At 45.6% G+C, this 27,510-nt stretch overlaps 1 protein-coding gene across 1 annotated transcript in view; it reads left to right on the top strand.

Annotated features, from left to right (window-relative positions):
• Nucleotides 1-27,510, top strand: part of DNAH9 (dynein axonemal heavy chain 9) — a 186,023-nt gene that overhangs the window by 113,932 nt on the left and 44,581 nt on the right. Inside the window, exons 55-59 of the mRNA XM_055796132.1 lie at nt 1,171-1,375; nt 6,431-6,595; nt 8,968-9,108; nt 11,408-11,578; nt 13,456-13,578. Coding sequence (XP_055652107.1) covers nt 1,171-1,375; nt 6,431-6,595; nt 8,968-9,108; nt 11,408-11,578; nt 13,456-13,578 — 805 coding nt within the window. The remainder of the gene's footprint in view (nt 1-1,170; nt 1,376-6,430; nt 6,596-8,967; nt 9,109-11,407; nt 11,579-13,455; nt 13,579-27,510) is intronic.

Genomic DNA, 27,510 nt, shown 5'->3' with positions numbered 1-27,510 from the left:
TGTCTGGCAAGTTTGCAGGGGAAAACAGTGTGCAAAGGGTGAATGGCTGTGGGCTCAGCTGCAGGACGGAGGGGAAGGATCATTTCAGAGGCAGTGATGGTCCCAGTGAAGGGGACTGACTTTTTCAAGGTGAAGATGAGGGTACAGCAGAGATGGTGGGACCCTTGAGTGAAAAACTGAGTCACTGCCTTTTGGGACAATATGTCTCTGCTCTTAAAACTCTCTGTAAGATCCCATGTTTCCTAAGAAAGGGTAAATAAGTCATAAATCAAACCAAAAGTCCGTGGGTTTCATGTTTTCCCAGACCCCACAGATAGATGCTGGTGGTCCCAGAGCGAGGTTTTTTGAAGTCAGGGCTCTCGGCAGTGCTTCTGGGCGCTGCTGTGAGCTGCGTGTGCTGTGTGATTTCTCTCTGCCTCGGTTGCACAGCTGGAAAAGCAGTCGAGGTGGCTGAGAGGACACCTTGTGAGCAGCTGTTTGACTGCAAAGTGCATTCAAACTCTGGCGATAACAGTGCTGCTCCCGTAACCCTCCAACTGCATCCCTGAAAGCGTTTCCAGTTTCTCCTTTCCTCTGGCTCCCATGGGCTTTGTTAAACCTGGATTCAGAGCATGTTGATTCCTGCGGTCTCTGTTTAAATTTTAGACTTGGTGCCAGAACTGCAGAACAGGAGGAGGCTGGGCATCCCTGAGTGATGTTACCTCCCAGGAACGGCAGCCAGCTGCTCTCCTCATCTGGCTTCACTGCTTGAGCTCAGTGTGACCACAGAGCTGGCCTGATCTGAGCCAACAGAGTCGACGATTCTAGCTGTGGCTAATTAAAATCTCCACGCTGAGAGGCTTTTCCTCCATGTAACTCCAGATTTAGGTAGAATAAAGCCTCTGTAAAAACCAAGGAGGGTTCACGGTTGAACTGGCTGTCCTGCTGCTGGAAGCTGTGAGCCTCCTCCAACAGGATCCAAAATTCAGAGCCAACGGTCTGGGGTTTTTCTTCTAAATCAGGAGTGACTCAGGCCTGTCTGATTTTAAATACTTTGTGCTTTAATAGTGATTTCTGTGTGAAGAGTGCAAAGTCCCACGCTGGCAGGTGCCATTGACTGATAGAACCATTTGTCTCTGGGTGAAACCTTGTGGAAGAGATGCACTCATGCCCCTTTTGCTCTGATTTCAGGTACGTTAAGATCGGGGACAAGGAGTGTGACTTCAACCCTGCTTTCCGTCTCATCCTCCACACCAAGCTGGCAAACCCCCATTTCCAGCCTGAGCTGCAGGCGCAGTGCACCCTCATCAACTTCACCGTCACACGGGATGGCCTGGAGGAGCAGCTGCTGGCGGCGGTGGTCAACATGGAGAGGCCGGACTTGGAAGAGCTTAAGGTCAGTAGCTGGGAGTTTACACTGGGAACGAGCATAGATAATAATAAAAACAATAATAATAATAAAAACCCTACTATTGTAATTCCAAACAAATAGCATTTCACCTGCAAGGTTGCAGAGATCGCTGAGCTAATCGTGCAATCAGGAGATTTCCCTCGAATGACAAACATTAAGGATTTTTTTTCTTCAGCCTTTTGTTTTCTTGATATTTTTGGAACACTTAAACTGCAATTCCAAGTTTTTTCTTCAAAAATTTGGGCAAGAATCTCTCTCCTTTCCTACCTCTCTTGGAAATGGAAACTGAGATTCTCATTATATCGGTTTTTTTTCTGGATGTCACAGATTTAACTTTGGAGGTAGGATTAATATCGCTTAATTTTAGGCATTTATGGTATAGGATTCCCACTGTAAATATTGTGAGGCTGGTAATGACGTTTTTCTGTTCTAGTTCTTCCTCCCACTTGATTGTAACAGGCCAAAATGTTCTCTCTCTCTTTTAATAACTGTGGTTTCAGTTTCAAGATAATTTTTAAAAGAGGGTCCTTTGTTCTAATGGCACATTTAACAATGTAACAAATATGGATAATACTAAATATTTACTGAGAGTGGGAATAAATTTACTGCACATGCCAGGCCAGTTTTGTCATAATCTTTTCATTTAATGAGGTTCTAAAGTACGTTAGCTGTGCAGCCTTAATGATGCATTTAGTTTTAACCAGGCTCATGTGCTAACGAGCCAAAAGATGGCATCAAAAATACATAATGAACTGATTTAATGTGTAAGCCACAGTTATCTCGCTGGGACAGTGAAAGACCCAAAGGCTCTTCGTCAGGCACCCCTCGCACACGCTCAGCACGGGGCTGCAAGCGCTGCAGCCGCTGCTTGCCTTTGCTGATCTGCGCTGGAGGCTGCTGGGGGGGCCGCAATTAGCACAGCGATGTCATTAACTGCCGTGATGGTGAGGACTGTTCCTCATAGCCTTGGCAGCATTGCTGTTAGTGGTTGCTGTCACAATAAGAAAGACAAATTCAATATCATGTGCAGTCAACAAATCCACAATTATGCTCTTAAAATTTCATAACTCAGAATCAGCAGTGCTTCCCTCCCATGCTTCAAAACAACTGGGTATTAGAAAACAGTGAATATGATGTGAATTAGGGATTGCATCTTTTGAAGTCCCAGTGTCTTCAGGGCGTGCATGTTCTGGAAGAAGGAGGCTGAGCCTGGGACCAGGGAAATGCCTCCCAGGTGCCAGCTATGCCCCTGCTGTGGGGCTGTAGTCTCACTTCAGAAAGCACTAAGCAGGTACAAATTGGCGTGGGATGTAATTTTCCTTTCCTTTAAGACTATTTAAGACCTTTTTCTCTGTAGCACTGCAGCAAGATAACACCAGGGCTCACTAACTGTCTTCGCCCTCTTATCTACTTCCCTCCTGCTACAGTCCTGCTGCCCCAGCAGGTGTCAGGGAGGAGAAAACCAGCCTGGTATTCAAGATGTTCTGCTGGATGTGGAACGGTCAGTCAAAGTCTCTTCCCTGCTGGCATAAGAGCAAAGACTTGTATCTCCAGACACGGTGAGGAGGGCTGGCAGTGCCCGCTGGTGCACCGACCCCTGCGGACGAGCATTGGCCACGGGCTCAGTGCCTTCTGCCCCCGCTCTACTTACTGATGTGAAAAAAGCCACTAGGCTGTTCGATAGCTGGAGGGAGCTCCTTGAAAACAGATTTGAGTCTTTGGATTCCCCAAAGGAGAGGCCACTTCCCTAAGGGTGTTTTAGTCCAGCCTCTCTTCCCTGGGACAAAAGGGTCAGGTGTTTGGTGTCTGGGGAAGGTGTAGGGCTCTGGCTTGAGGGCAGGTGGAGGTGACTCCTACAGTACTCCACAATAGTTACTGAGCTCAAAATCTTGTTAGGAGCAAAGATGGAGCACATCTTATATGAGGAGCCCAGAATTTATTGTTAAAAACCTAATGAAAATTAACCAAACAGCTATTATTAATCCAATTATGATAACACTATTATTTTTCGTTTTCTCAACACAGTCTGTTTCCATAATCTTTTCCTTCATTGATTTCTAGTTACTTAGACTTTCTGTTCCTTCTTATCTTTGAAACTTTCTTTATCTGATTCACAGGTTTGCACTGCTATTACAAAGGTGTTCAGGGTCTAAGACCACATTTGCACTCTACTGTATTTTGGTGCTAGGGACAGATCAATCTGTCCAGAATAGCTACTTGCTCTGACTCTACGTTTAAGCCAGGCTAAAACAGGTTAAGGCAGGGGTGACCTGGCTGTGAGACAATCACGGCGAGGAGAAGCTGAAACCAGTTTACACCAAGGCAAGCAAAGCCAAGTCCTGAGACCTTCCTCTCAGGTCAGTACAAACCCTCTGGCCTTTAATTAGTCTCATTTGCAGTTTCCCTTTGCAAGGATGGCAGTGGTCCGAGTGCTGGTGGTCCTGCCTGTGGTCCACATCGTCTCACCAGGGCTGGTTTTGAGTACCTCCCACCTTCACTACACTTTGCTGGTTGCACTGATATGTCTCAAATGGCATTTGCCTCAAATTCATTATCTGTTCAGTGCTGAGAACAGCCTTAGAAAGAACATTTTGGCAGCCGTGTCCCAAGCTATAGGCAGTTAAGCCATGACTTGGGGTCCTGCCTTGCTGATGCAGTAGGTAAGGTGTGTGTGAAGGTCCCTGCACGTTTAGCCTGTGATGGGCAGGGCTGAAGTGCATCTTCAGGAAAGATGATTTACTGCAGGAGTGGGCTGAAAACACAGTGTTGTTTTTTTTCAACTGGTTTGTGCTGTTAAAATAATAAAACCAGCAGAAAGGACAAGGAGAGGAAGGTGGCTACTGTGGCTGAGCTAGGAAGGGCTTGGTAGTGACTCCTGCAAAAGTGGCCTGTAGCTCTGGTGAAGTTATTTTTGGTTTTTTTTCATGGAATGAAATTTTGAAGGCTCTCAGAGTAACCTGTTTCCCAGAAGTAGTGCTGTTATATATCAGCTGTGAAATAACAGATAATGAGCTCCACTGCAGAAATAAGAAATGATGACCTTGCTACTGCTGAAAACAATAGCATGATAAAGCTGCAACAGATGCAGACTGTTTGGGAATACAGCATTGTGCGCACTTCTAAGGGTGCGCTTCAGAAATTGTGTGGTGATTACAAGCTGTTGGAGCTAAAACCACACATCCTCATTAATAACTCTAGGGCTTACAGTCCACGGTCTGGAATAATAGCTTGCAAAATGTCATTTTTCAAGGCATGCTATGCTTGAATGACAGGAACGCACAAAATTAGCCATGTTAGTTTTCTGTTTAAAGACTTGTAAAATATTTACCACCATGGGCAAACTCCTGTGTGTAATGCCTACAGAACAGGCCTTTAAAAAGAGCCGTTTATAACTGAAATACCAATAAAAGGCATGCTTCGGTGCACATTCTGCTGAACGCTTGGGTTGATGTTAACATGGAATGAGTGTGTGTGCAGCAAGTATATGAAATTTCAGGCCAAATATTGAAAGATGACTTATTAATGAAAGAGTTCATCTACTTAAAAACCTCTGACAACAGAACAAACTGGCTCCCTTGTGTGTTGTGGGATTGAAAGAGGTCGGGTCATATTTCTCATTTCTGGGGCTCTTCCAGACCCAGTAGGTAGTTGGAACGTGTGGGTATGTTTTCCAGCAACTGTCTTTGGAGCATTAAATCATTTGGCTTATGACACTGAATCTGCTGTGTGCCAGTCGCCGTAGCCTTGTCTCAATTCCATGTGCACAGTGTCTGCTAATCCTTGGGGCTGGCTGTTTTTGCAGGGCTGTAACACGCTCTTTTGCAAATTACTTGAATTTCTTGGTTGTGTCATTGAAATGCAGTCTGAGGATTTTAAACTGTGTTTCACACAGTAGTGTTCTACTACCAGAGCGTTCATGATTGACATAATTTACGTAGAGAATAGTCCACAGGCTTATATCTTAGCAGCATCCAAATCAGATGCACAGCTTTCCCACAGGATGTTTTCTGTGATAATGCTAAAAATAGGTGTTCACAGTAGGACCACATACTGGAATAACATAATACACCTGAAATCCAGGAAAGATGCCATTTCCTTGAGCAAACACTCAGAATAGGGCAATCACTTTTGATGGGAGAAAGCCTATTCTGAAGGATTGTTTCAGAAAGGAGCCAGATGAGTTGTTTTTTCCACCACGAAGAGCATTAATGACTGGTATTTCTGTGGAACAGAGGGAAATGGAACAAATGTTTGGGGAGAATGGAGGGGGCATTTCACAGAAATTGGAAGCGTGTGTATTTATAGGTATAATTCAGAAGGTCTGTCCTTGAGGCGGGATGGTTGTTACTGGTCCGTATCTGCTTGGCTGTCTTTGCGCTGAGTCTGCAGATCCTTTGGCAGGGGGACTTTGTCCTTGCAGGTACAGCTTCTAGCACTGGAAGCCACTGGTCCCAGTGAGATCTAGAGGCCAGAATACAAATGGGAGCAGCAATGAAGTGAGGCTGTGACTTTGCCCTCAGCTCAGACATGCACCGTGCTCATCTCTGGACCCAAGTGACCTTGCTGAGGTTTTTGCCATCAGATTGTAAGCCCGTGGTCCTCATTGCTGTGACTGGTGTTGGTGTGTAGAATCAAATGCAGAGGTTCACCAGGAGGGGTGAGAAGCAGCAAGGACTATCCAGGCTGACTTGAGCCCAGTAAATAAATACTTCTAACAAAGAGATGCAGGATATATGTTTGAGATGGGGCATGAAGGCCTTTTCCTCCTAATTAATTCCATGAATTTTAATACATTTCTAGTGAAAGGGCTCGGTTCTCCTGCTACTTGCTGTGCTCTTCAGGGTTTCTCTGAGTTGATGGCTTGTTGGATATGGAGTCATCCCCAGAGCTCTGCCCATGCCCAGGAGTCACAGAGAGCAGGAGTAAGCAATATTGGACTGTAGCAACTGTCAGTTAGAAGCCTGTTCCCATGTGAAGGTGGTTAATCCTTACTCTACTGCGTGTTTTGTGGCTAAAGCTTTCTGAATTTGTTATTTGCAGTCAGATCTCACAAAGCAACAGAATGGATTCAAAATCACCTTGAAAACGTTAGAGGACAACTTGCTCTGTCGGCTGTCATCAGCATCTGGGAACTTCCTGGGAGACACAGCGTTGGTGGAGAACTTGGAGATCACTAAACAGACAGCTGCAGAAATTGAAGAGAAGGTACAAAGACAGTGATAGCCTAGAAAAAAGCATGTGTGCGATGTTATCGTTAAACATTTCTGGGTGGCATGTAACTTTACTCTGCCCATCTCTGCCCCTTTTGCTAAGTAGAGAGTAGCAAGTGGTATAAATTGAAGTGCTCTCCATTCTGGGCAGCTTCAGGCCATTTAGCTCTTTGGTGCTTTTGTATGTTAAATGGCCTATTTAAGACAAAGAGAAAACGTCAGTGCCTGATGTAAAGACAATAAAATTTACACAGTGTATCAAGGCAGCTTTAAACTGCTCCAGCATAATCCTGAATACATCACACTTCCTCAATTAAGTTGGATTTTAGTACTGACAAGGGACTGGAATCTGTTGAGTTTGCGATCTTGAGTAAATCTGCAAGAACTTGCATATTTCATACCCTTCCATTTCTGAGAGTATAAATCAGCGTTTGTATTAACTGTGCAGTGTCAGCATCGCCACCCACCCAGATCACCTTGCTGCCTGGCTGGGGTTAGTTAAATCCACAGTGGTTTTCCCCTGCCACTGAGGGAACCTGAGAAGTGTTTGTGGTACCAGGATTGTGATAGGATTCCTGTATGGCCATCCTCAACGGCTTCCCTCCCAGGTCCTCCCATCTTCACAGCCCACACTTGGCAACCTCCAGCCCACTGGCCCACGTTGCCTGGGTAAGTTACCCATGTGCTGGGGCCAGGATGGAGCTGTCTTTCACTTCCCAGTGCTGTAGCCCCAGCAAGGAATGAAGTGTTCCCCGTATTAAAAATGGAAGATATTTCTGCTAGCTGTTCATGGTACAGCAGATGCATGCATGTCTTTGAGGAGGGCTTGCTTGAACCCTCAAAGGAGATGTTGAAGGGATGTTTTGACCTCACAAGCTTTGCATCTTCACCTTGAAGTGCTCCAATTTCTAAACAAGTTGTGGTGGTAAAACTGGTCACTGCCAGCTTTGTGGCAACAGAGATGAATTTTGGAGTTTGTACCTGGTTGTTATGAGTTTGGTACCACATGGAAAGCTGCCTCAGGGCCCCATTAGAGGTGGTCTTCTCCAGTCAACCTTTACTCTGTTCTTGATCTGTCTCCCTAAAGGAAAGTGTTCAGCCAACATTTTCCTTCCTATGGAAATTCTCCCTGCTTTATTTATGGAAAGCAGCTGACTTTCCCACTTCTGGCTTTGATTTTACTAGATTTATTAATTGTATGGGGGCTGGGGTAGCTAAAAGTTAGTTGTCTAGGTCTAACCTAGACTCTGGGCTCCCTTATATAGTCAGTGGAGAGACGTGTTTGCTGCCATAAGGGGGACTCATTTAATGGAGACAGGCGATGCGTGGCCCATGCGGATGCTTGTTTTTGCAGCAGATGTTGAAGCTGCTCTTTGGAGCACCCTGATATTGGAGTCCATCACTGCTCATCGGGATGTACAAACAGGCTTATCCCACAGATCCCAATGTGTTGGTTGTACACAACAGCACACAAGCTCAGTCTGTGCTTCGTTGGGAAGGTCCGATGCGCCCCAGCCAGACGTGCTTACACCAGCTCAGATCACACAGAGGGAGACCCAGTGGTGTGTGTTTTGGTGCAGGCTGTGCCCTGCCCTGGTGGCTTGTACAACATGTGCTGAGCCCTTTTCCGCCACATCCCCGCTGCGTGGCTTACTGAGCTAGCTGGCTCAGCACTGCCTCGGCAGCAGGTGGCTGAGTTGCAAGTTACGACTGTACATAGCCAGAGCCTAAACTACTCCCTGGGAGGCTCGAGGGTGTCCTTTTATGCTGCTGAAGGGGAATGAAAGAATGAACAGAACTGAGACAATAATGGGGTGAAGTATCTGCCAAAAGGATTTTCACCATGTCCATCACAGCACCTATGCAGACACCGGGCCAGCAAGGTAGGGATGTGTTAAACGCTGGTGAGGAAAGGCAGCAAATAGCCGTTATAAATTAGCAGTTCTCAGCCTTGGGGGAAGCTGCCTCAAAGCAGCACCAAGTCTGTGCAGCCCTGTGTTATTAATGACCTGCACAGGAGGGGGGCAATTAGCAGGAGAAACTCATTGATGAGAAACCCGATTCCAGTGACTAAAGAGCAGGGATCCTAGTGAGAAGCCTGGAGGGGGCTCAGGAAAAGAGAGAACTGGGCAGCAGGGTGGTAAATGCAGTTCAACGGAGAATGTGCTGTAGGAAGGGGAATGCTGGGGGTGGGTGGCTCAAGCCCGGCTGCACCGTGGGTCAGAGGGTGGGGGCTGCTCCCTGCAGTGATCGCATGCGGGTTGCCCGCTGCTTGGTCTTTGTGGCAGATGTCAACCCTCCTCTGGGCTGCAGACCCAATTCATCAAAATGCTTTCACGGTAATTTTGTTCTGTGTTTTCCTCCCAGGTCCAGGAGTCCAAGGTGACAGAAACCAAGCTCAACGAGGCCAGAGAGCACTACCGACCTGCCGCCGCACGGGCCTCTCTGCTGTACTTCACCATGAACGACCTCCACGCCATCCACCCCATGTACCAGTTCTCTCTGAAGGTGCTGTCCCCAGGGGCTGTGGAAGGTGGTGCCGCTGCTTCTCTCCCTAACTGAGGTTCAGAGCCATCATCCTGAGCCTCTTGGGGATGTTTGAGCTCCCAGACAAAAAGACCATCTAACCTAAACCATTCTGCTGATTTGGTTTTATGGAAAAGTTTCCCATAATATATTCCTTTGTGCATCTGCTTAAGATACATTACTCTTAACTTGTGTTTTAACGGTGTTTAGCACTCATTGGGGAAGATTTTTGTCCAAAACTCACTGCAAATGCTGAGTCGGGCATGGTCTTCACTGCTGCGGTGGAAGGAGCAGTGTTTCAGCAGCACCTGCCACGATGACCCCGTGAGGGGTGGCCAGATGGAAACGTCCCTGCGTTGAGCTGAGTGTGGGCCAGGGTCCCTGCTTGGCTCTGGATTTGCCAGCCAGCCCACCGCAGGTGGTTGGGTGGGATCGGGTTAGATGGGCTTACGTTAGCTTTGCTTTCTTTTGCTTGGCTCCTTCCTAAGCAGTCGAAGTCTCATGTAAAGACACAGTCTGACATGCAGGTGCTGCCCAAGGCACGGGGGAAATCTTGGTCCCTGTGTGGTTTCTAAGGACCTACCTGCTGCAGTAAGTCTGGGAGCGCAGACCATGCCTTGGCAGGGCGCTCCCAGCAGGTCTGGCCCGTAGAAACCTACGGGCCTTTCAGGTATTTATCAGAGTTCTGGTTTAATAAATGGATAGACCTTTTTTTATCACAGGAGAAAGATTTTTTTATTTTTTTTTTTGGGGGGGGGGGGGGAGGGAGGGTTAAATGAGATGGCATCCTAGTCTAGAACTTCTTCCAAACAATTTCTTAACTTGACAAGTGACCTGGAAAAAGTAATTGAGAAGAGAATACAACATATTGAGCCTCATCCACAAATAAGTTTTTCTTTTTGGTATCTGCGACTCGTATGTTGAAGTAATTTTGCCCAGAAAACATACGGAATATCTTTTGTGCAAGGGTGCCCTCTGAAAGATTCATTCCTTACACATACATAATAGATACAGGAGTTTCTGAGGTTTCACCTTTAATCTTCATCTTCTGTTTTTTGTTTGTTTTATGTTTTCCAGTTAACATTAGTAATGTGTATAAATACACAGAAAATTATTGGGTGAAATGTTTTTATCTAATAAATTCTGATGACAGATCATAAAACATTGTGTAAAGATGCACAGAGATGATTTTAAAATACTTACCACACAGCTAGAAGCCCATTATAAATTAGAGCAAACAAGATTTATATGCTACTATGCAGCGTGTTTTAACACAATTTAAAGAAATGTTAAGAGGGAAAATGCATTCTGCAATTATTTAATAATGCAGTAGGTATCAGTGTTACTTTAATTTGTTGAGGCATTGCTTTTCCTTTGCAGAACCCTAAAAATAATGCTGCCAACACAGTCGTGCCTCATCCAGTTAGTGCTATTAATTTGTGTTGGCCTGGTTATTTCCTATTAGCTGGGTCCCAGTATACAGAGCCTTTGCATTGCTAATCAAGACTTAGGCAATTTTTTTTCTTTTTCTTTTTGCAGTTGCATTTGATAATTTGCTAATGGGTTTTCTCTGGACAGCTTTGGAAGTGCTTTGTCTTCTCTCATTTAGACCAGAAATGTTACAAGAATCCTTAGTACCCTTATATATGAGCATCATTCTTGATACATTCACCTATCCCCAAGGAGACTTTACTGACTGATTAAGATGATGTCCTACCTGCCCTTCTCAGCTTGTCCTTTGCTGAATCCAGACAGTGAAATACTTATGGGACTATTCCTTGTATTTGTGGGAGTTGCTTTTTTCTAAGTTGAAATATATGGCAAATGGGAAGTATGCTTTCCTCTGGGAATGCCACTATCTTTTGGTTTAACATTTGCAGAGAAAGTGGACTGTGTAATCCCCACACGAGAACACATTTGGCCAGAGACATGTTTCTTATATGCACTGTGTCTTAATGCAGTCTCTGCGCTACTTTGTCAAGCCCGGGAGAGCGCAGTGTCACAGGGAATGTCATCACTGCCTGCCTGCATGCTCCTGAAAAAGCAGCTAAAGAAAAGGTACAGGGTCTGGTCTCCAGATGTGTTCCCCTGTCTCCTGGAGCTGGTGGGCCACACTGCTGGGCAGGTGGGGATGCTTTGAGGATGCTTTGGACATGCTTTGTCTGTGACCTTAGAGACACAGTATCTGAATTGGCTTCATTTAATTGCAACAATTCAGGTGATACCCAGGAGCATGCAAAGAGCATCTAGAAACACCAGTGTCCTGTGTCTCCCCACCTAGGCGTTCAGAATCGTGTTCCAGAAAGCTGTTGAGAGGGCAGCCCCGGCCGAGAGCCTGGCGGTGCGTGTGCTGAACCTCATCGACAGCATTACCTTCTCCGTCTTCCAGTACACAGCCCGGGGGCTGTTCGAGTGTGATAAATTGACCTACACCGCTCAAGTTACCTTCCAGGTAAACACCACCATTCCATGCCATTTGCATGCAATGATTTATGTTACAGGCAAAGATATTGGCACGCAGGGAAAGCTCGAACTGTCACAGCTGTGGCCTTCAGCATCAGAGCAGCAAATACAAAGGCTGGGGAACTGATTTTCCTCTCTGCCTCTCTTGCTGATAACAGTCACAGATGCTGTGTTTGATTTGCATTATGCTGACAAATGGTTGGTTGAGAGAGTAATACCTGCTTGCAGAACCGAAGAAAAAGGATAAAGCAAGCTGGTCTTGAAGGCTTATTGCTTTTACCGAAAAGAAATGCTTGCTACGTAACTGCTGGGTTTTGTCTAGTGTGTTAGTATAATTTTCAGTCTATGATCTGAGGAAGGAGACCTTTGTATATCCCTGTGCTGAAATCCAGTTCAATCAACAAACAGTGCTTGGCATGATGTTGCGAAGTTGTTAGTAAGTTTGTGCAGTGAATGACCCTGAAAATGCCCTGACATGTAGAATACAGATACGAACCAAGTTTGAACGGCTGAAACACTGTGCAGGTCTAGTTAACCTTGATCCAGTGACTGCCATGATTTTTTTAATTCTACGTAACAAAACAGTATGTCTAAAAGGGAAAGTAAGTATATATATATATGCACACATATATCTACATATGTAAAATATGCACTCTAACAATATATTCTGTTAGTAAAATGCGTGTAAAAAGTCAGCTCATATTTTTCAACATCGGCTTTAATTCTGACTCAAAGGTTACCTGCATTTTCTAATATAGATCTCTGAATAAAGTATTTAAGTAGCACACGTTGTGCTCGTAACTACACTAAGCACTAAAAATACTTAATGGTTCACTTTAAGCTGTCTGGAAAACCAGCATCTGCAGTTTTGGTGTGTGGAGGCAGCTGAGTGACGAGGCACAGTGTAATGCCATGTAAAGAAGCAGTTGGCTCTTGAACTGGGTGCCTCGTTGCCACCGTTGGTGGCAGAGATGCCAGGCACACTTCAGATGCCATTGCTAGGAGGCAATCGTGAGATACAGTCTAGGATCTGTGACAAGTAAATGACACATTCACCACTCCAGCACCGTTCTTTTTCCACACACAATTGGTGTTCATGGTTTTGGAGTTTATCTCTGAGATTTCAGAAGTCTGGCAGTGCACTTGGAGCAGTGGCTCCAGCTGGGCTCATGAGCATGCATGGCTTTCCAGAATTACCTCGAACATTGCTTTGGTGGCCTTACTCCAGGTATTCCCAAAAGCCGCCGTTGGTGGTAAAAACATTGGTAGGAGCTGAATGGCCCAGGTGCTCTCCAGTGTTTGAGACCTCAGGGACCTGCTTATTCTCTTGATGCATGTACCAGAACGGGGTTTTTTGTTTGTTTGTTTTTGTTTTGTTAGTTTTTCAAAATGCTGTCAGTATGTTTTAACTTAATTTCTAAATTGAACAAGACAGTGAGAGAGGGATAAGACCTTGGCAGCATGCCCTAGGGATGCATGCTCTGGTTCCTCTCAAGACAGTTCTCTGTTCTCTGGCTGCAGACACCAAGCACTGGGACCTGCAGCACACCCTGCAGCCTGAGTCTCTGCTGGCAGGGACTTCTCACTGTGCTCTCTATGAACTTGGATCACAGCCCTTGCTACAGAGTTTTCCCAAATTTTGGACCTCTTGTGTTGCCAATCTCCATACTTGTTCCTGGTCTTTTTTTTTAGGGAGACCCAAAGCACTTTCATGGTATGTTTCATCACCCCCCTCCAACATGTGGCACTAACTACTTTTTAGCCACACATTTGGCAGCTACATGAGTTGAATAATTAATCTGCTAGAGTATATTGCTGCTCTGTAACCTGGCTACTCAAGGATATCTTGCTTGTTTGGAATCGCAGATACTTCTGATGAATAAAGAAATCAACGCAGTAGAACTGGATTTCCTACTGAGGTACCCAGCACAGACTGGAGTCACAAGCCCTGTGGAGTTCCTGTCTAATCACTCTTGGGGAGGAATCAAGGTATCTGTTTCACTTGAACTGTGTGCCCTCAGCATCCCTTATCTCTAAACACCTTTCAGCAGCCTTCAGGTTGGTCGTTATAGCATTTGGTGAACAAAGTTCGGACCATACATGAGAAGTAGCACAAAAATGCCCCAGAAGTGTAGAGTTCTGTAGGTACAAAGTAGGACAAGAATGTTGGGGCCAGTTATATTTAATATCTTTATTGATGACCTGGACAAGGGGATCGAGTGCACCCTCAGGCAGCTTGCAGATGAGACCAAGCTGGAGGGGAGTGTTGATGTGCCGGAGGGCAGGAGGCTCTGCAGGGGGGTCTGGGCAGCCTGGACTGATGGGCCAAGGCCAATTGTAGGTGGTTCAACACTGCTCCATGCCAGGTCCTGCCCGCGGGTCACAGCAGCCCCAGCAGCGCTGCAGGCTGGGGTAGGGGGCTGGGAACTGCCCGGAGGGAAAGGGCCTGGGGGGGCTGGCTGACGGCCGGCTGGGCATGAGCCCCCAGTGAGCCCAGGTGGCCAAGGTGGCCAACAGCATCCTGGCTTGTGTCTGAGACAGCGTGGCCAGCAGGACCAGGGCAGTGACCATCCCCCTGTGCTCAGCACTGGTGCAGCTGCACCTCGAACCCCGGGTTCAGCTCTGGGCCCCTCGCTCCGAGAGGGACGCAGAGGGGCTGGAGCGTGTCCAGGGACGGGCAGGGGGCTGGGGAAGGGGCTGGGGCACCATCTGATGGGGGGCGGCTGTGGGAGCTGGGGGTGTTCAGCCTGGAGAGGTGATGGCTCAGGGGGGACCTGGTCACTCTCTACAGCTGCCTGACAGGGGCTGTAGGCAGGGTGTGTGTGTGTGGGGGGGGTCTCTTCGCCCAGGTAACAAGTGACAGGACAAGAGGAAACAGCCTCCAGCTGTACCAGGGCAGGTTTAGACTGGGTATTAGGAAAAATGTCTTCACTAAAAAGGTGGTCAGGCACTGGAACAAGCTGCCCAGGGAGGTGGTGTAGTCATCATCCCTGGAGGTATTAAAAAAATGCATAGATGTGGTGCTTAGGGACATGGTTTAGTGGTGGACATGGCAGTCCTGGATTAATGGTTGAACTTGATGACCTTAAAGGTCTTTTCCAGCCTAATGAGTCTGATTTTATACAAGATCGACTTTGTGGGCTCTTCTTGACTGTACCCCTAATAATCTGTGTGTCCCCAAGAAGGTGAATGTTCCCTCTGAGCTTTAGGCTTCTCTGTGAGACAGGAATAAGAATATCCTCTGGGTTTTGTGGTTTGTAGATTGTAAAGGACATGGAGATCTTTGCTGTATTTGGGAGGTGGTAGGAATTTAAGGTAGATAGACCCATGTGCAGAGATGTGCTGGGGACAGGGGAGTGACAGCTGCCAGTAGTTCTGCAGAAAAATACTGTCATGGCCATGAGAAGGTCTAACAGCTAACATGTATTTAGACTGAAAGGTGAGGAAGAGATGTGAGTTATCCCATCTTTGCTCCCATTTGTCAACAAAAGTGAATTGTGCTAGATTTGGACCTGAATCAGCAGTGTCTGATTTGGTTTTTTGGAAGGGGTCAAAATGTTCTTCAAGTTAGGCATGCTCAATCACACCTTGCTGGAACTGAGATTGTATCTTTTGTTTTATTGTAGCTTCTGATCAATCTCAGGCACCTGCTGTGATTTAAGAATCGGTTTTATTTCTAGCATTCTGCCTGTGTGGGACATTTCTCTGCTGCTGTATAGTAGGGAGTGAAGATATCCTGGTTTCATTGGGGTATTTCTCAAATTTTCATCTGGGACATTGGGTTTTCCCTTTCTCTCCCTTCCACTGTGCTGCACAGGGAATGTATCTGGTTCCTGGAGGGTAACCAGACGAAATATCTTAATCCAGGCTCAAGACATCTCTGATACTCTTTTCTGGTTTGTGTTGTTTTGTGGGACTTCCCAGAGGTTTGCAGGAGGTCCAGCTTGTGGTGCCACATGCCTTCTAGGCAAGCACACCCTAGGCACAGGGCAAATGCTGTCTTTTAAGGTAACACGGAGACAGAGCTCTGAGTTGCAGACTGCAGTTCAGAACTCAGATGAAGCTGATGTTTCTCACCCAGGCCACCCATAGTGACTTCAGTAGCATGGAACAATTCATGACAGACCTGTCTGCCCTGAGCAGGAGTTGCCATCTCCATCTCTTCACTGGCAGCGAGGACAGGGCCTCTGCCTCGTTCTGCGCACACATGCTCTCGCTCGTGTTGAAAATGTCACAATCACATTTTCAGCCATAAACCAAGCTTCAAAGGACTCACTAAACCAGCCTTGTTCATCCTCTGAAAGGTGTACATCCATAATAATGGATGTATGAAAAAAAATTTCTACAACCTTTCTTTAATCATCTGCTGTTTGGCGGTGGTGTTTTGCTGTTCAGACAGCAGCAGCTTTATTTTTGTTTCTCCTTTGAAGACAAATTAAATGGATGCATAGGGTCAACACACGCAATCAGGGGAACTCGGCCATCAACCCACGAAATATGGGCTTTGCAACAGCATATTTTGTTGTTGGGCTGTGCAGTCTGTATAGATGGTAGATGTACATACATGTTATTGCTTGAAATCTCAGGCTTTCCCAACTCTGCTCTGTCCCTGCCAGCGTTCAGCATGGGGATATACAGGGTGAACGGTGCAGTTCAGTTCCTCTGGAGTCCTTTTTGATTGGTGTTCTTCACTGCTTGGGAGCATCCTACACTGCAGAACTTCTTTCTACTTCAGTCTTCTAAGTTTCCTCTGGAAGGTGAACTTCCTTCCACCATAGGTTTCAGAGGTTTTGGGCTCTGATTCTCATTTTGGAGATCCTTTTATGCATCTTAGGAAACACATTACTCTTGTAATGCCCAAGGATGCCTTTGCTAGTCCTGCCTGCAGATGGTGCATTTTCCAGGTAGATACCATCTGAGTTTGCAGAGCTTTCTTTGTGAAAGCATCCCTTCTGTTCTGGCTGTTTCCATCCAATGTGGGCGAAACGGCCTTTCATGTTCCCTGCATGCTGCACCATGATTGCTGCAGCTGCCTCACTGCTGTGATGAAGTCGGTACAGTTGCTGGCTCATGCTCACAAACACCAGAAGGAACACCAACTCCCAGTCATTCGTTCCTCAGACTTTAATCTTGCATCACTGTTTGACATGTGCAGGAGAACAGGTATTTCTGTGCGTAGTGTCAGGGTACGTAGCAGATGCTCTCCGAACCTGCCCCGAGACCTGCAGTAAGGAACTCAAACATCAGAGCTCAAACGCGGTCAGGGGCATCGCTGAACAAAGGCTTCACCCCTTCCAGCAGCATCAGCCACGTGCCCCAGCTTCATCCCCGCAGCAGCCTGCGCGCTCTCAGCCCTGGTCCATCCCCAACTGCTGCAGTGTCAGGTACTTATCACGTAGTTGGCGTGTGCATGGTGTAGCTGGAGACCTGTCCCAAGGTAGGCAGGAACTGAGAGTGCAGTGTCACCTGAAGTGGCCTGACAATAACCGATTCTCTTTGAGCTGAGCCCTTCCCACTCAGCAGCTTCTTCCCCACTGAGTCTCTTGGGGGTTGTGGTTGAGATGGAAATTACGTGATGCCAAGAAACGCTGCTCTGCATCTCCACTTTTGCCAAGCTGTGGGTTAGCAGGGTGTAAATACGTCCGAGTGTGCTGCACACGTCGGGTGTTTCCAGCCTCAGGTGCATCTGCTGTCCCCACGAGCTGCACGTCTGAGAGCTGCAGTCACCGGTCAATAATCTGTGCTAATTTGATGTATTTCAGGAATTTCAGATAGTGGATTCTATATTATCAGATACTGAATACTCTTCAGATTGTCTTTTGTGATGATTGTAATATAGATTTTGCTATAAATAATACAGCTTATGTCAACTTTATTAGTGTTTATTGTCTATTAACGAGTGTTGGTTTATTAGCCTTGGAGTTTTTGGCAACTCAAGTTACTTGAGGCATGGTTTTAGTACAATCACATTTTGTCACAGACTGCTATAATTAGGTTAATTAGTCATGGCTTCTACACAGCTTATTAGCAGGCTAAAATCTCCTTTTCTTTCATCAGGAAGATTAAGTGCTGTAATAAATTGTTTCTTCAACAAAGCTTGAGCAAAGTACATTTCAGATTCATATTTCAAATTCGAAGTGGAATTTAGCATTCTGCTAATTTTTCACAGAAACATTGAAAATGCTCCTGCACAAAGTGCTCCTCCTGCCAGGGGTTTCAGGCCAAGACAGTAGTGCTAGAAGAAATCAGTATTGATATTTGTGGCCCGTTCTGTGCCTCCCATTTTGGACACGATAACTTCAAAGGAAACTTCATTAAATGTTAAGGATTCTGGGCATGCAAATAGCCTTGTGTGGCTTGGCTTATTATTTATTGTTGTTGTTTGATTAATTATATATATAGGCTAATAGTCCTTTGCAGTTGTACAGCTGTTCTCAGCTCACCATGCTGGAGGATCTGACACGTGTTAATGATTTAGTCTTCCAGTTTCTTTTAAGTTTGGTAAAAAGTTTCACAGAGCTTTTTGCTGCCATGTGTGTGCCAGGGAAGCTCAGTATTTACCACTGAACGAAGAAACCCACGTACCGGTCCAGAAGGGCATGGTTTGTAGGGAAGTGAAATATCTTTTATTAGGTCTGCTGATAGACTTGGAAAAAAAAATAGGTAAGTTCCAGGCTTTTTAGTACTTCTTTAAGCCTGAAACAGGAATTGAATTCAAACTAAGTACAGGTCGAGGAAAAACTGCTCTGAGCTTTAACTTGATTCTGTTCATCAATCAGCCTGCGTGTGGGAGAAGGCAGCCTCTGCGGAGCCCCCGCGGAGGCACATGAGTTAGCTCTGGAGCAAGGGGAGATGTTAGCAAAGGACACAGCCATTAGCCTTAGTGCAAATACTGCCTCTGGGTCATTGAAGAGTTAGTTAAGAGCAGGAAGGGAAGAAAATTGTGTCATTTAATGAAAGCAGTGCCTTTGCGGAGTCCCCGGCTCTGGCATTCAACAGAGTGGGTCGTTTCAGTTCTAAGGCCTGTCTCTAGCAGGTACTTAATAGTGATCTCTCTCTCGAGGCCAACAGTATTCTTTTATTCTTAATGAGGTTTTCTGTCTTTTTTCCAATTTCCTTTATTGCAGTATCGTATACTTTCCTCACCCTCTGCATTCCCAGTACTTAGCTTGGAAGTTTTTATTTCTGCTGGTACTTCTGAAAAAAGTTTTTAGTGTGCATGCAAGGTTGTCCGTTTCTCCTGCCTTGGCTGCCGGGTGCCTTGTGGTCTTCCTGCCCTTGCGGGCACACCTTGGGCCACGCAGGTGTGATGCTGCTGCTGCTCGAGCTGCACAGGACGTCACAGCCACATGCAAATAACCATTTTGGTTCTTGTTGCATGATTGAACTTCACATAAAATCAGTGTACAGATTGTCCTCTTCAGGGGTTTTGCCCCATTTTTTTTTTTTTCTTCTTTCCTTCACTGGAAGGTCTTCTGTGTCGTAAGATGGAAATGTTGATACCTAGATGGGAGGTGAGTGTTCTCTGAATTGACGCACTGTGATTCCTTCAAACCCCGTGCGACGCAGTCTGCTTGTTGAGCTGTTCTTCAGTTATCTGCAGGGCTGAGGCAGACAGCTCCCATCATGGTTCTGCTCTGAGCATGGATATAGAAAGTAAAATGGGTCAGCAGTTGTTTTCTGGCCCTGGCAGCACCTGAATCCATACAGTGAAACTCCCCTCACCTCCCAAACCAGAGAGACCTCATATATTGTTTACTGTGGGCAGTCTCTGGACTGTCCTACCACCTGGGCTATCTCCAGGCATTTCCTGAGGGCAGGTGAGTTCATCAAAGTCAAATATAAGCCAGCAAAATAGTAGTAACCTCTGTGACTCATGGTGAGCTTGTGCCTGGACCTCTCCTGCAGCCACAGATTTGTGAGCCAGATCAGCAGGCAAGAAAAAAGTGTGTGACTTCTCACTGTACGAGTGTGCTGGGTCTGAGATAAGCAAATAGAAATTCCATCTCCCCGTAGTCTGAGACAACCTGGCTCTGGAACAGCTTTATAGATGCCTGAGCATGGTTTTTGGTCCTGAGCTAATACAATCTGCCCGTCAGCGGGGCTTATTCTCTTAGGCAAAACCTCACACGAGGCATAGTTACACACCTTCTGTTCAGAGCCCAGTGCCAAAAGACCATGCCTGTGCTTCTTAGGGGCTCAGCACCACAGTCTGTGTTTGCCTACACATGAATGTTCCCAGAGTCAAGCTGGACTCTTCTTGAGCTTCACCACTACTAATAAAGCTAGTGGTTATACCCTTATGGTCTTTGTTTTCATGGTTGCCTTGGCCAAAACCAGCCCTTTTCAGAAGATGAGAGTGGCTTCAGGCCACTGGGACTGGCTGAAGGTTGGCACAGATTTCCCTGTGACCCCAGTGATCTCTGCTGTGACACTGGTGCTCCAGCTCCCTCCTTGTTGGGGAGCTGTGTCCAAGCTGCCTCGTGGCCTTACGCCTCCTGCAGAGCCGTGGTCCCCGATGAACCGTGTGTGCATCTGGCTGTCACCGCAGCAGCCTGTTCCCACAGGGTGGATGCAGGCAGCTCTGGATCTCTTTTGCACAGATACGCGTTTCCCAAGTCTGATTTTCTTTGTGATATTTTCTGCAGTGCCTCTTCATTGCTGAATGCAGATGTGTTGCCCAGGATAAGTGAAGCTAGTTAATATACAGCAAGAATACACCTGGCCAGCTTGGATTACTTCTTCATCCCAATCATTTCCCTCATCTTTTTCTGAAGAGGAAGAATTTTCATTATGTAGATATGAAAACGCTACTGAAAGGGCATTGTTTAATAAATGTGATGTTGAATAATGAGCTCTAAATACTGAATTCAGCTTTCGAGGAGGAGAACAGCAGTAGACAAAGTAGTATATTAACTCCATATTTATAATTTTGCAGAATGCAGATGATAAGATTGCGTGTGTGGCTTATGAGATAAAATACCGAATCATATATTTCACATTTAAGAAAACTGGATTTTTTTGACAAAAGAACAGAAATGTCTCTTCCAACTTTCACTTTTTGTACTTTTTAGGCACTGAAATTTTTCATTCTTGTCAAAGATTCATTGTGACACAATCTGCTGCCTATATTGTGTTTTTTGTGCATAAGCAAAATCCTTTGATCAGACCGGTCAGATATGGAAGGCTTGCAGCTCACCGCTTCCCATGTACGTTCGGAATTGTTATTATGTCAGAAAATCATAGCCTTAATTAAACACTTTCCATTAACTCAGTTCTTCAGATGTACAGCCTATTAGTGCATCTTTGATAGAAGACATTGATTATGATACTTCAATGTGCATTTATCTGCTCTCACCTAGAAGTTACCTAAGGACATTCATCTGAACTCACCAGCACTCAAATTTTACAGAAATATTTCCAATGTCTTGCAGAAATTCTACTTGAGAACATTTTTTTCTTTTTTCTTTTTTTTTTTTTTATTTTTCCTTTGTTAACCTGCTGGCTAACGATCTGATGGTTATCTGAAATACAGCAGAGATTTTGATCAATCAGGTATTTAAAGGTGTGCTTTGTTGGTTTGATTGCAGAGTGGAAATTGAGGTTTTCCGTATGTCTTTACAGCAGTGTCAGCCTCTGTCCTTCACTCTCAAACCACCCATGGCATAAAGCCTGCTGTCAGCCAGTCATTTTAAATGTAAAATTTATTTCACCTTCTAAATGGAAGCTAAGGGAAGTAAATGTTTCATCAGAGATACCTTTTAGATATCAAATTATCTTTTTTAGATATTGTGTATCTTCTGAAGTCCTGTTGCTTTGCCTAAAAAACCAGAAAAAAAAGACAGTTGCACTGCACTCCTGTAAAGATGCTGGTGGACTGTGGACCCAGGAATGACCGCAGAGAGGTCTGGAGGCTGAGCTCTGCTAGCAGCTAAGGGCTTGCAAGCAGCCATGCTATTTTGGACAGGGTGTACTGTACCTGGGTCTGTAGGATGCCTTTGGAAAGGTAATGAAGGCAAATGGTTTGCATCTGCCTCCTCTTTATTAGTTCTTCCTTTGCCATAAAGGGCCTGCTGGAGCTCCTTATTTCTGTAACGTGGTAGAGCTCACAAACGTTGCCTTTGCATAGCGGTGTTGGTTCACGAGAACAGCTGTGAGGACTGCAGGCCAGGTGCTTGGCTGACTTTCAGCTGGGAATGATCTCTGGAACCCTGATGGTTACACCAAGACTTCACCTGAGGCATGTGAGTTGGCCTTTGGTGGAGGCACTCACGGTCTGTGTATCATCCCCACTGTGTGATCACAGTGCACCAGTGGACCACAGTATCACCAGTATCTGGAGAGGGGCATCCTCGCGCAATGAACGTAGTCTGAGAGCGCCTTAGGGATGCACTTCTCACTTCACTCTGAGTTGGCCAAGGCTCTGCTGGAGTCTGGTTTGATCTCTGAGTATTGTGTTTAAAGAAGGATGAAGACCTTCTGGAGACAGGATAGAGAAGAGCAGTGAGAAGTATCAGATACCTGAAAACATCACTGTGAGAAGAGACTGAGGTGAGGGAGAAGGGAAAGTGTTATGTCTGAGGGCCTGAAGACTGAGGAGACAGGAGGGTATGACCTTCAAAAAGTGTCTTCTGAAGGGGAAAGAAATTGGTTGTCTGTACCAGTAAAGAGTAAAGCAAGGTGCATCTCAAAGTACTGCAAGAAAGGTTCACACCAGACATTTGGAAGGTAGTAGTGGTGGAGGGTGGTGAAGGGCAGGCACAGGTTGCTTGTGACGTCTGTCATGGAGGTTGTTCGAGCAGGTCGTGACCATGTGCAGGGTTATGGCAGAGCCTGAGCACACCAGCTCTCAGATGAGAAGCTCTGCAGCTTATTTTCTCTTCTAGTCTGCTTGCCTGTTCTCAGGGCCATTCTGCTGTGGTGCCACCATGAAACCTTGGATGAGACCATCGCTGCGAGACCATCGCTGCGGGACCCCTGATTAAGGGACGAGTACATAGGTGTGTGTACATGTATGTATATCAGGATACAGAACCATGGACTTTGAGAGCCTTCCAGCAGTGACATCCTGGAACGGATGCTTCAGTGAGCACTTCCAGCCCATGAGATGTATTTTCTCTTTAAGTTCTGCTGTGCGTTGGTCCATGGTGATGGCCCATCTGTGATTTATAACAGGCAAATTGAGGTAACGTTTCAGAAATACACCAGTACCAACTTTCAGCTGTGATCAGGGACCCAAGGCCACCTTCTGGTTCTGGCTGCGTACCCCCCGTTTGCTGGAGAGCATCAGAGTGAAGAGGAAAGGTGGAGAGTGTGGCTTGGCAGAGCAGCCTGGCTTTGCAAGGCCCCTTCTCCAAACCACTTGAACAACCTTTGCAGAAAATACAGGTAAAACGTCAATATGAATCTAGCTGTGAAACATCTCAGGCAAAATTATGAAAATTTGGTGGGTGGTTATAAGCAATTAGAATACAAAGATTATGACTAAATATCATTTCTGTTGCTGACCTTTCCTACCCAGTGGAGCTGTCTGTAAGAACGTGCTGGTAGGAAAGACCCGAGTGCTGAAGCCATGGCTTTCTGATTTATGATACAGGCTTCACTGGTAGTTTTCCAAGACCAATTGGTCTCCTCAGACCACAAGCCCAATCATAAGGTGTTTGCATTTTGTGATGCTCTAGGAAGGATGCTACAGATAAACAGGATGTTTTGGTATAGTGACTTGTCATGGCACTACACGCTTTTTAACCCCGGTCTAATTTAGATGAACAGACAGGGGCATACAGGGCAGTCAGCTTGTCAGTCAGCTTTTTTGAAAGATATAAGGAGGATTAAAATAACATTTTTTTGTATTGAGAGGTGACTGAAGTTTGGCAAACCCATCACATCTGTAGTTTTACCTTTGGTAGAGGTTTTTCTCGTGAGTTGAATAATTCAGGTAGTGCAGCTAAACAGAAAAAAACACCTTCAGTGAATGAATAATACAAACCCAAACCTAGTATGGGAAAGATGGCAAATAATCCATCATTTTCAACATTAATTCTTCTAGTTAACAGTAGTATTCAAATGGAGTAATTCATCTGCCTGTATGTCTGCTTCCTGAATGATCCAATCTATCAACTCAAGCCAGATGCAGGTTTGACTTCACCATTCTTCCAGGAGCTGTCCTGCTCCAGCTGTGGGGATGCTGGTTTTCCTAACGACATTTGGGCCACCTGCAGAAAATGAAGGAAAGAAATTACGAATATTTGCAGAAATCCGTATAAGCAGAACTCATAGTGCATGTGGATGGTGTAAGACCTTTATAAGAGGGTGTTTGGAAGATGCACGAAGTTCCCCAAGCATCAGGCATTCATACAGCTGCTTTGCTTTAACCCTGCTGCAAAAATTCACGCATGAGCTGCTTCGAAGCCTACAGCCCATGTACATGCAGTAGCAGTGACATCAGACCTTTGAAGTTTTTCTTTTCACTAAAGGCTCAGCCCATGCTGGAGGCAGCAAGCAATGAGGGGAAACTGTGTGTCACCTCGTAGCGCCCACCTGCCTGGGGCTGCTCCCTGTGCCCCCGAGGCACTGCCTCTGCAAAGACCCCCCTGCCCCCCCCCGACTCTCTGAAGGGCTGTGTGTTAAGGGCGCCTTGTAAGCACACCAGCACTTGCTCTGTGATGGCAACTAGGATTTCTTCCTCAAAGCCAATGGCTGATACACGTTGTATTTCCTACAGCTGTGGGGGGAAAGGGAGTACTTTGCATTTGTGAATGTGTGAAATTCACAATCTGCTGACATACCAGCTCCGGTTTAGAGCTGGTTCTGACTTAGATGAGAAGCTGTCAAAGGAAACCAAAGTGATAAAGCAAGATGTCTGTGATTGAGTGAATGAAAAATCGTTTTCTCTGAGAAAACAATTATCCTTGCCTTGACGTGGTGTGAAGGGTCCTGTTTGGCTGGCAAAGTCTCTGTTTGAGATACAAACTCAAGATTCTCCTGTTTCAGCCATCAGAGATTATTATAGTGGGGGTCGCAAAGATGGGGACTGGAGTCCTCCAGCCCTTTTGATCATACTTAATTTTGATCAATGTTTTTTGTTTCTCTCAATTTCCATGACAACTCCAATTGACAAATGTATTCTTCATTACGTTGACAACACCAGCCGTGGTGCCCAGGTTGATGTGTAGTACCCATCTGCTGTCCCGGTGCACCGTTCCTGCTTTTACTCCTGCTGCTTGGAGACAGTGATATGTTATTGTTGGTCTATGCTGCTTGGAAAATTTCACAGCGGAGGTATTGAAAAGCAATTAATATTCACAGAAAGATTACTGATTGAGATAGCTTTCACTGCACCAGCTTTTAAATAGCAGCATTATTAATATCATCGCCCCTAATAAATGCAATTAAAATTGTTGACTAATGAAAATTTTAGTGTTAATTTATATAATGCAGACTTCATACTTGCAATTAGAGCTTTCTTGATTCTGCAACATGTTGTTCAGGGAGAGAGAGACCATCATCTCTGATTACATGTCTGTCATTTAGTAAGAAGAAAGCAATTTTTCAGAGTCTCCCTTGTTAACATCAGCCAAGAGACTTCTCGAAGCAACAGCAGCCAAAGTTCTGAAGTGGTATTTTAAGTAAGTAACTTCAAAAGTCAACAGCATTAGGATGTTTTATATAAGCACTTGCACTGATGAATCCGCTGAATCCAGCGTTTGCCATTGTATCGTGTTCAGCTATGAGAGGCGCATCAAATATATTGATTGCTGCAAGGATGAGGTTTGGCAGATCAGAATAGCTGGCACTGCTCCTGTGAACTGGCTTCTCATGTTCTGTGCTCTGGTTTCTGGTTTGCCATTAAAAAAATGGGCTATGGCACTGGTTTTGGAGCAAGTACTTCTGCCGCTGACATTTCTCCATGTTAGTGCTGATTCACACATGGCAACGTCTGTTGGATCACCACTTTGCTCACAGTCTTATTCCTGAAATCCTCAGGATCCCTGGGAGTTTGGCATGGGCACGGTCGGTGCCGTATTGAGTTGGTCCGTGCCGGAGCTGTGCAGTGGTGTTGCAAGCACTCTGCTCTTCCCTGCGCCTTTTGGGGCGGTATTGATGAAATTGTGACCGTGGGTAAGGCTTGATTCATTGCAGAAGTATTTATAGCAGTATCTGCGAGTACTTCTCTGCCTGTAGCTCTAATTTTGGCCCTAGAGCATACGCCTTGTGAGGAAAGGTAGAGGAATTTGTCCAGCTATGAGATGACAGAGCCAAACTCTCTATGTTATCGACAGTGAATGTACAAAGGGATCCCCTGTGACAGTTGCAGGTAGAGAGGTTCAGTTTGAACGCAGTTGTTTGTTTGAGTTTTTTAAAATATCTTCTTTACCAGGAGGGCAGTACAGCTCTACAACAGGGCACCCAGAGAGGCTGAGGGGCTTCATCTCAGAGGGCAGCATGTTGGTGGGCAAAGCCATGGCTGCCCTGCTCTAGTGCCAGCTGCAGTTGCAGCCCGAGCACGAGGCTGGACTAGACGCCTCCAGAGGTTCCTTCCAGCCACTGCTTCTGCGATGCTGCGAGTGCATATTCCGCAAACATCCTGGGTCAGCGGCACCCACTGGGACCAGCTTCACAACCTCTTTCTCTCTGCCAGCTACAGGCATTCCCACTGCTAAATATGTGAGCTTATTTGTTATAAACCCCCTTTTTTTGACACCTCCCTTCCCTTTGTTAGCTGTCTGTGTTGAAGTACGGCTTCTAACTAAATTCAGTTTACTAGAAAAAGCAAATTTTTTCATTACTCTTGCTTTCTCATTGGGAAACCTTTCCCGTGGTTTTTAGACCAGAGTGGCCTCCAGTGTCTTCTGCCTCATTTGCAACAGCATCGCGTCCAAGGCAATCTCTCAGCACTTCTGTCAGGGCATTTGCATGACTTTCAAAACCCTGTGGCAAGCCGTATTTTTTCACTTGATCTGAACAAGGTGTGACACCAGCATTTTTTAAGAAGCTTTCTCAGTTTCTTTCCACAGTGAAGCTATATGGCATGTGAGCTGGAGCCTTAATCGTGCAGAACACCTCTGCCCATCAAGAAGCTTCTGCTTCTCTCTGAGTGTGCCCTTCTGTTTCTATAGAAAATAACTCATTCACTGTCTTTTATACTTCACTTGTCTTTTCCACTTCTGTTCAACTGCTTACAGCTTCAGATTATGCAAAATGCTCTGAAGATGTTTGTTTCAGCGAGAATTTTTCTTGAAATCCAGAAGAACCTTACAAGCTGTGCGATATGTTTTGCCACTTGTATGAAAGATAATTTGGATTCTTTACTTCTCTGCATAACATTTATAGTTGCCACTTTCTAGCTACAAAATCTAGCTACGTTTTTCGTTGTAGTTATCATGTATTTATTGCTTTGCTCCATTGTTCTTTGGGGCATTCTTCAGCTACCTATTTCTGCTGCAGACTTGTAGCACCAAGAAGTTAATCTACGTGTGCATTTGGCGAGTACAAACCTGGGCAATTTGATTTTTACAGTAGCACAGTATGGTATGCATGCTTGTACGAAGAAAGCACCCACCCATTTGCAGTTTGCACTGCGTTTATTGAGATTTGTGGCTCCATGGTCACCATGACTGCGTGGTGAAGTCTCGAGTTGTGGTTTCAGAGTGTGTGCACCAGACTATGCAGATAGAGAGATATACACATGGGGGAATAGGGAGAGAAAAACAACTGCATGTGTGTAAAGGTGAAGATAATTAACATTCTAACTGTGAAATCCCTTAAAAAAAGTGTTTTGGTGAGCATGGCTTACCTAACTCTCTGTTTATCTTTGGATACTGAGTATCCTAGATACAAAAGCACGTTTTTCCATCAGTTGTGATTTTTTGCTGCACAGTTCTCTTTGTGTCTCATGAAGTGGTAAGGACATTGTTTGCA

This window comes from Falco peregrinus, chromosome 2, assembly GCF_023634155.1.
Source record: "Falco peregrinus isolate bFalPer1 chromosome 2, bFalPer1.pri, whole genome shotgun sequence".
Classification (NCBI taxonomy): Eukaryota; Metazoa; Chordata; class Aves; order Falconiformes; family Falconidae; genus Falco; species Falco peregrinus.
Note: the sequence above shows the minus strand (reverse complement) of the source record. Positions and strands in the feature narration are given on the sequence as shown.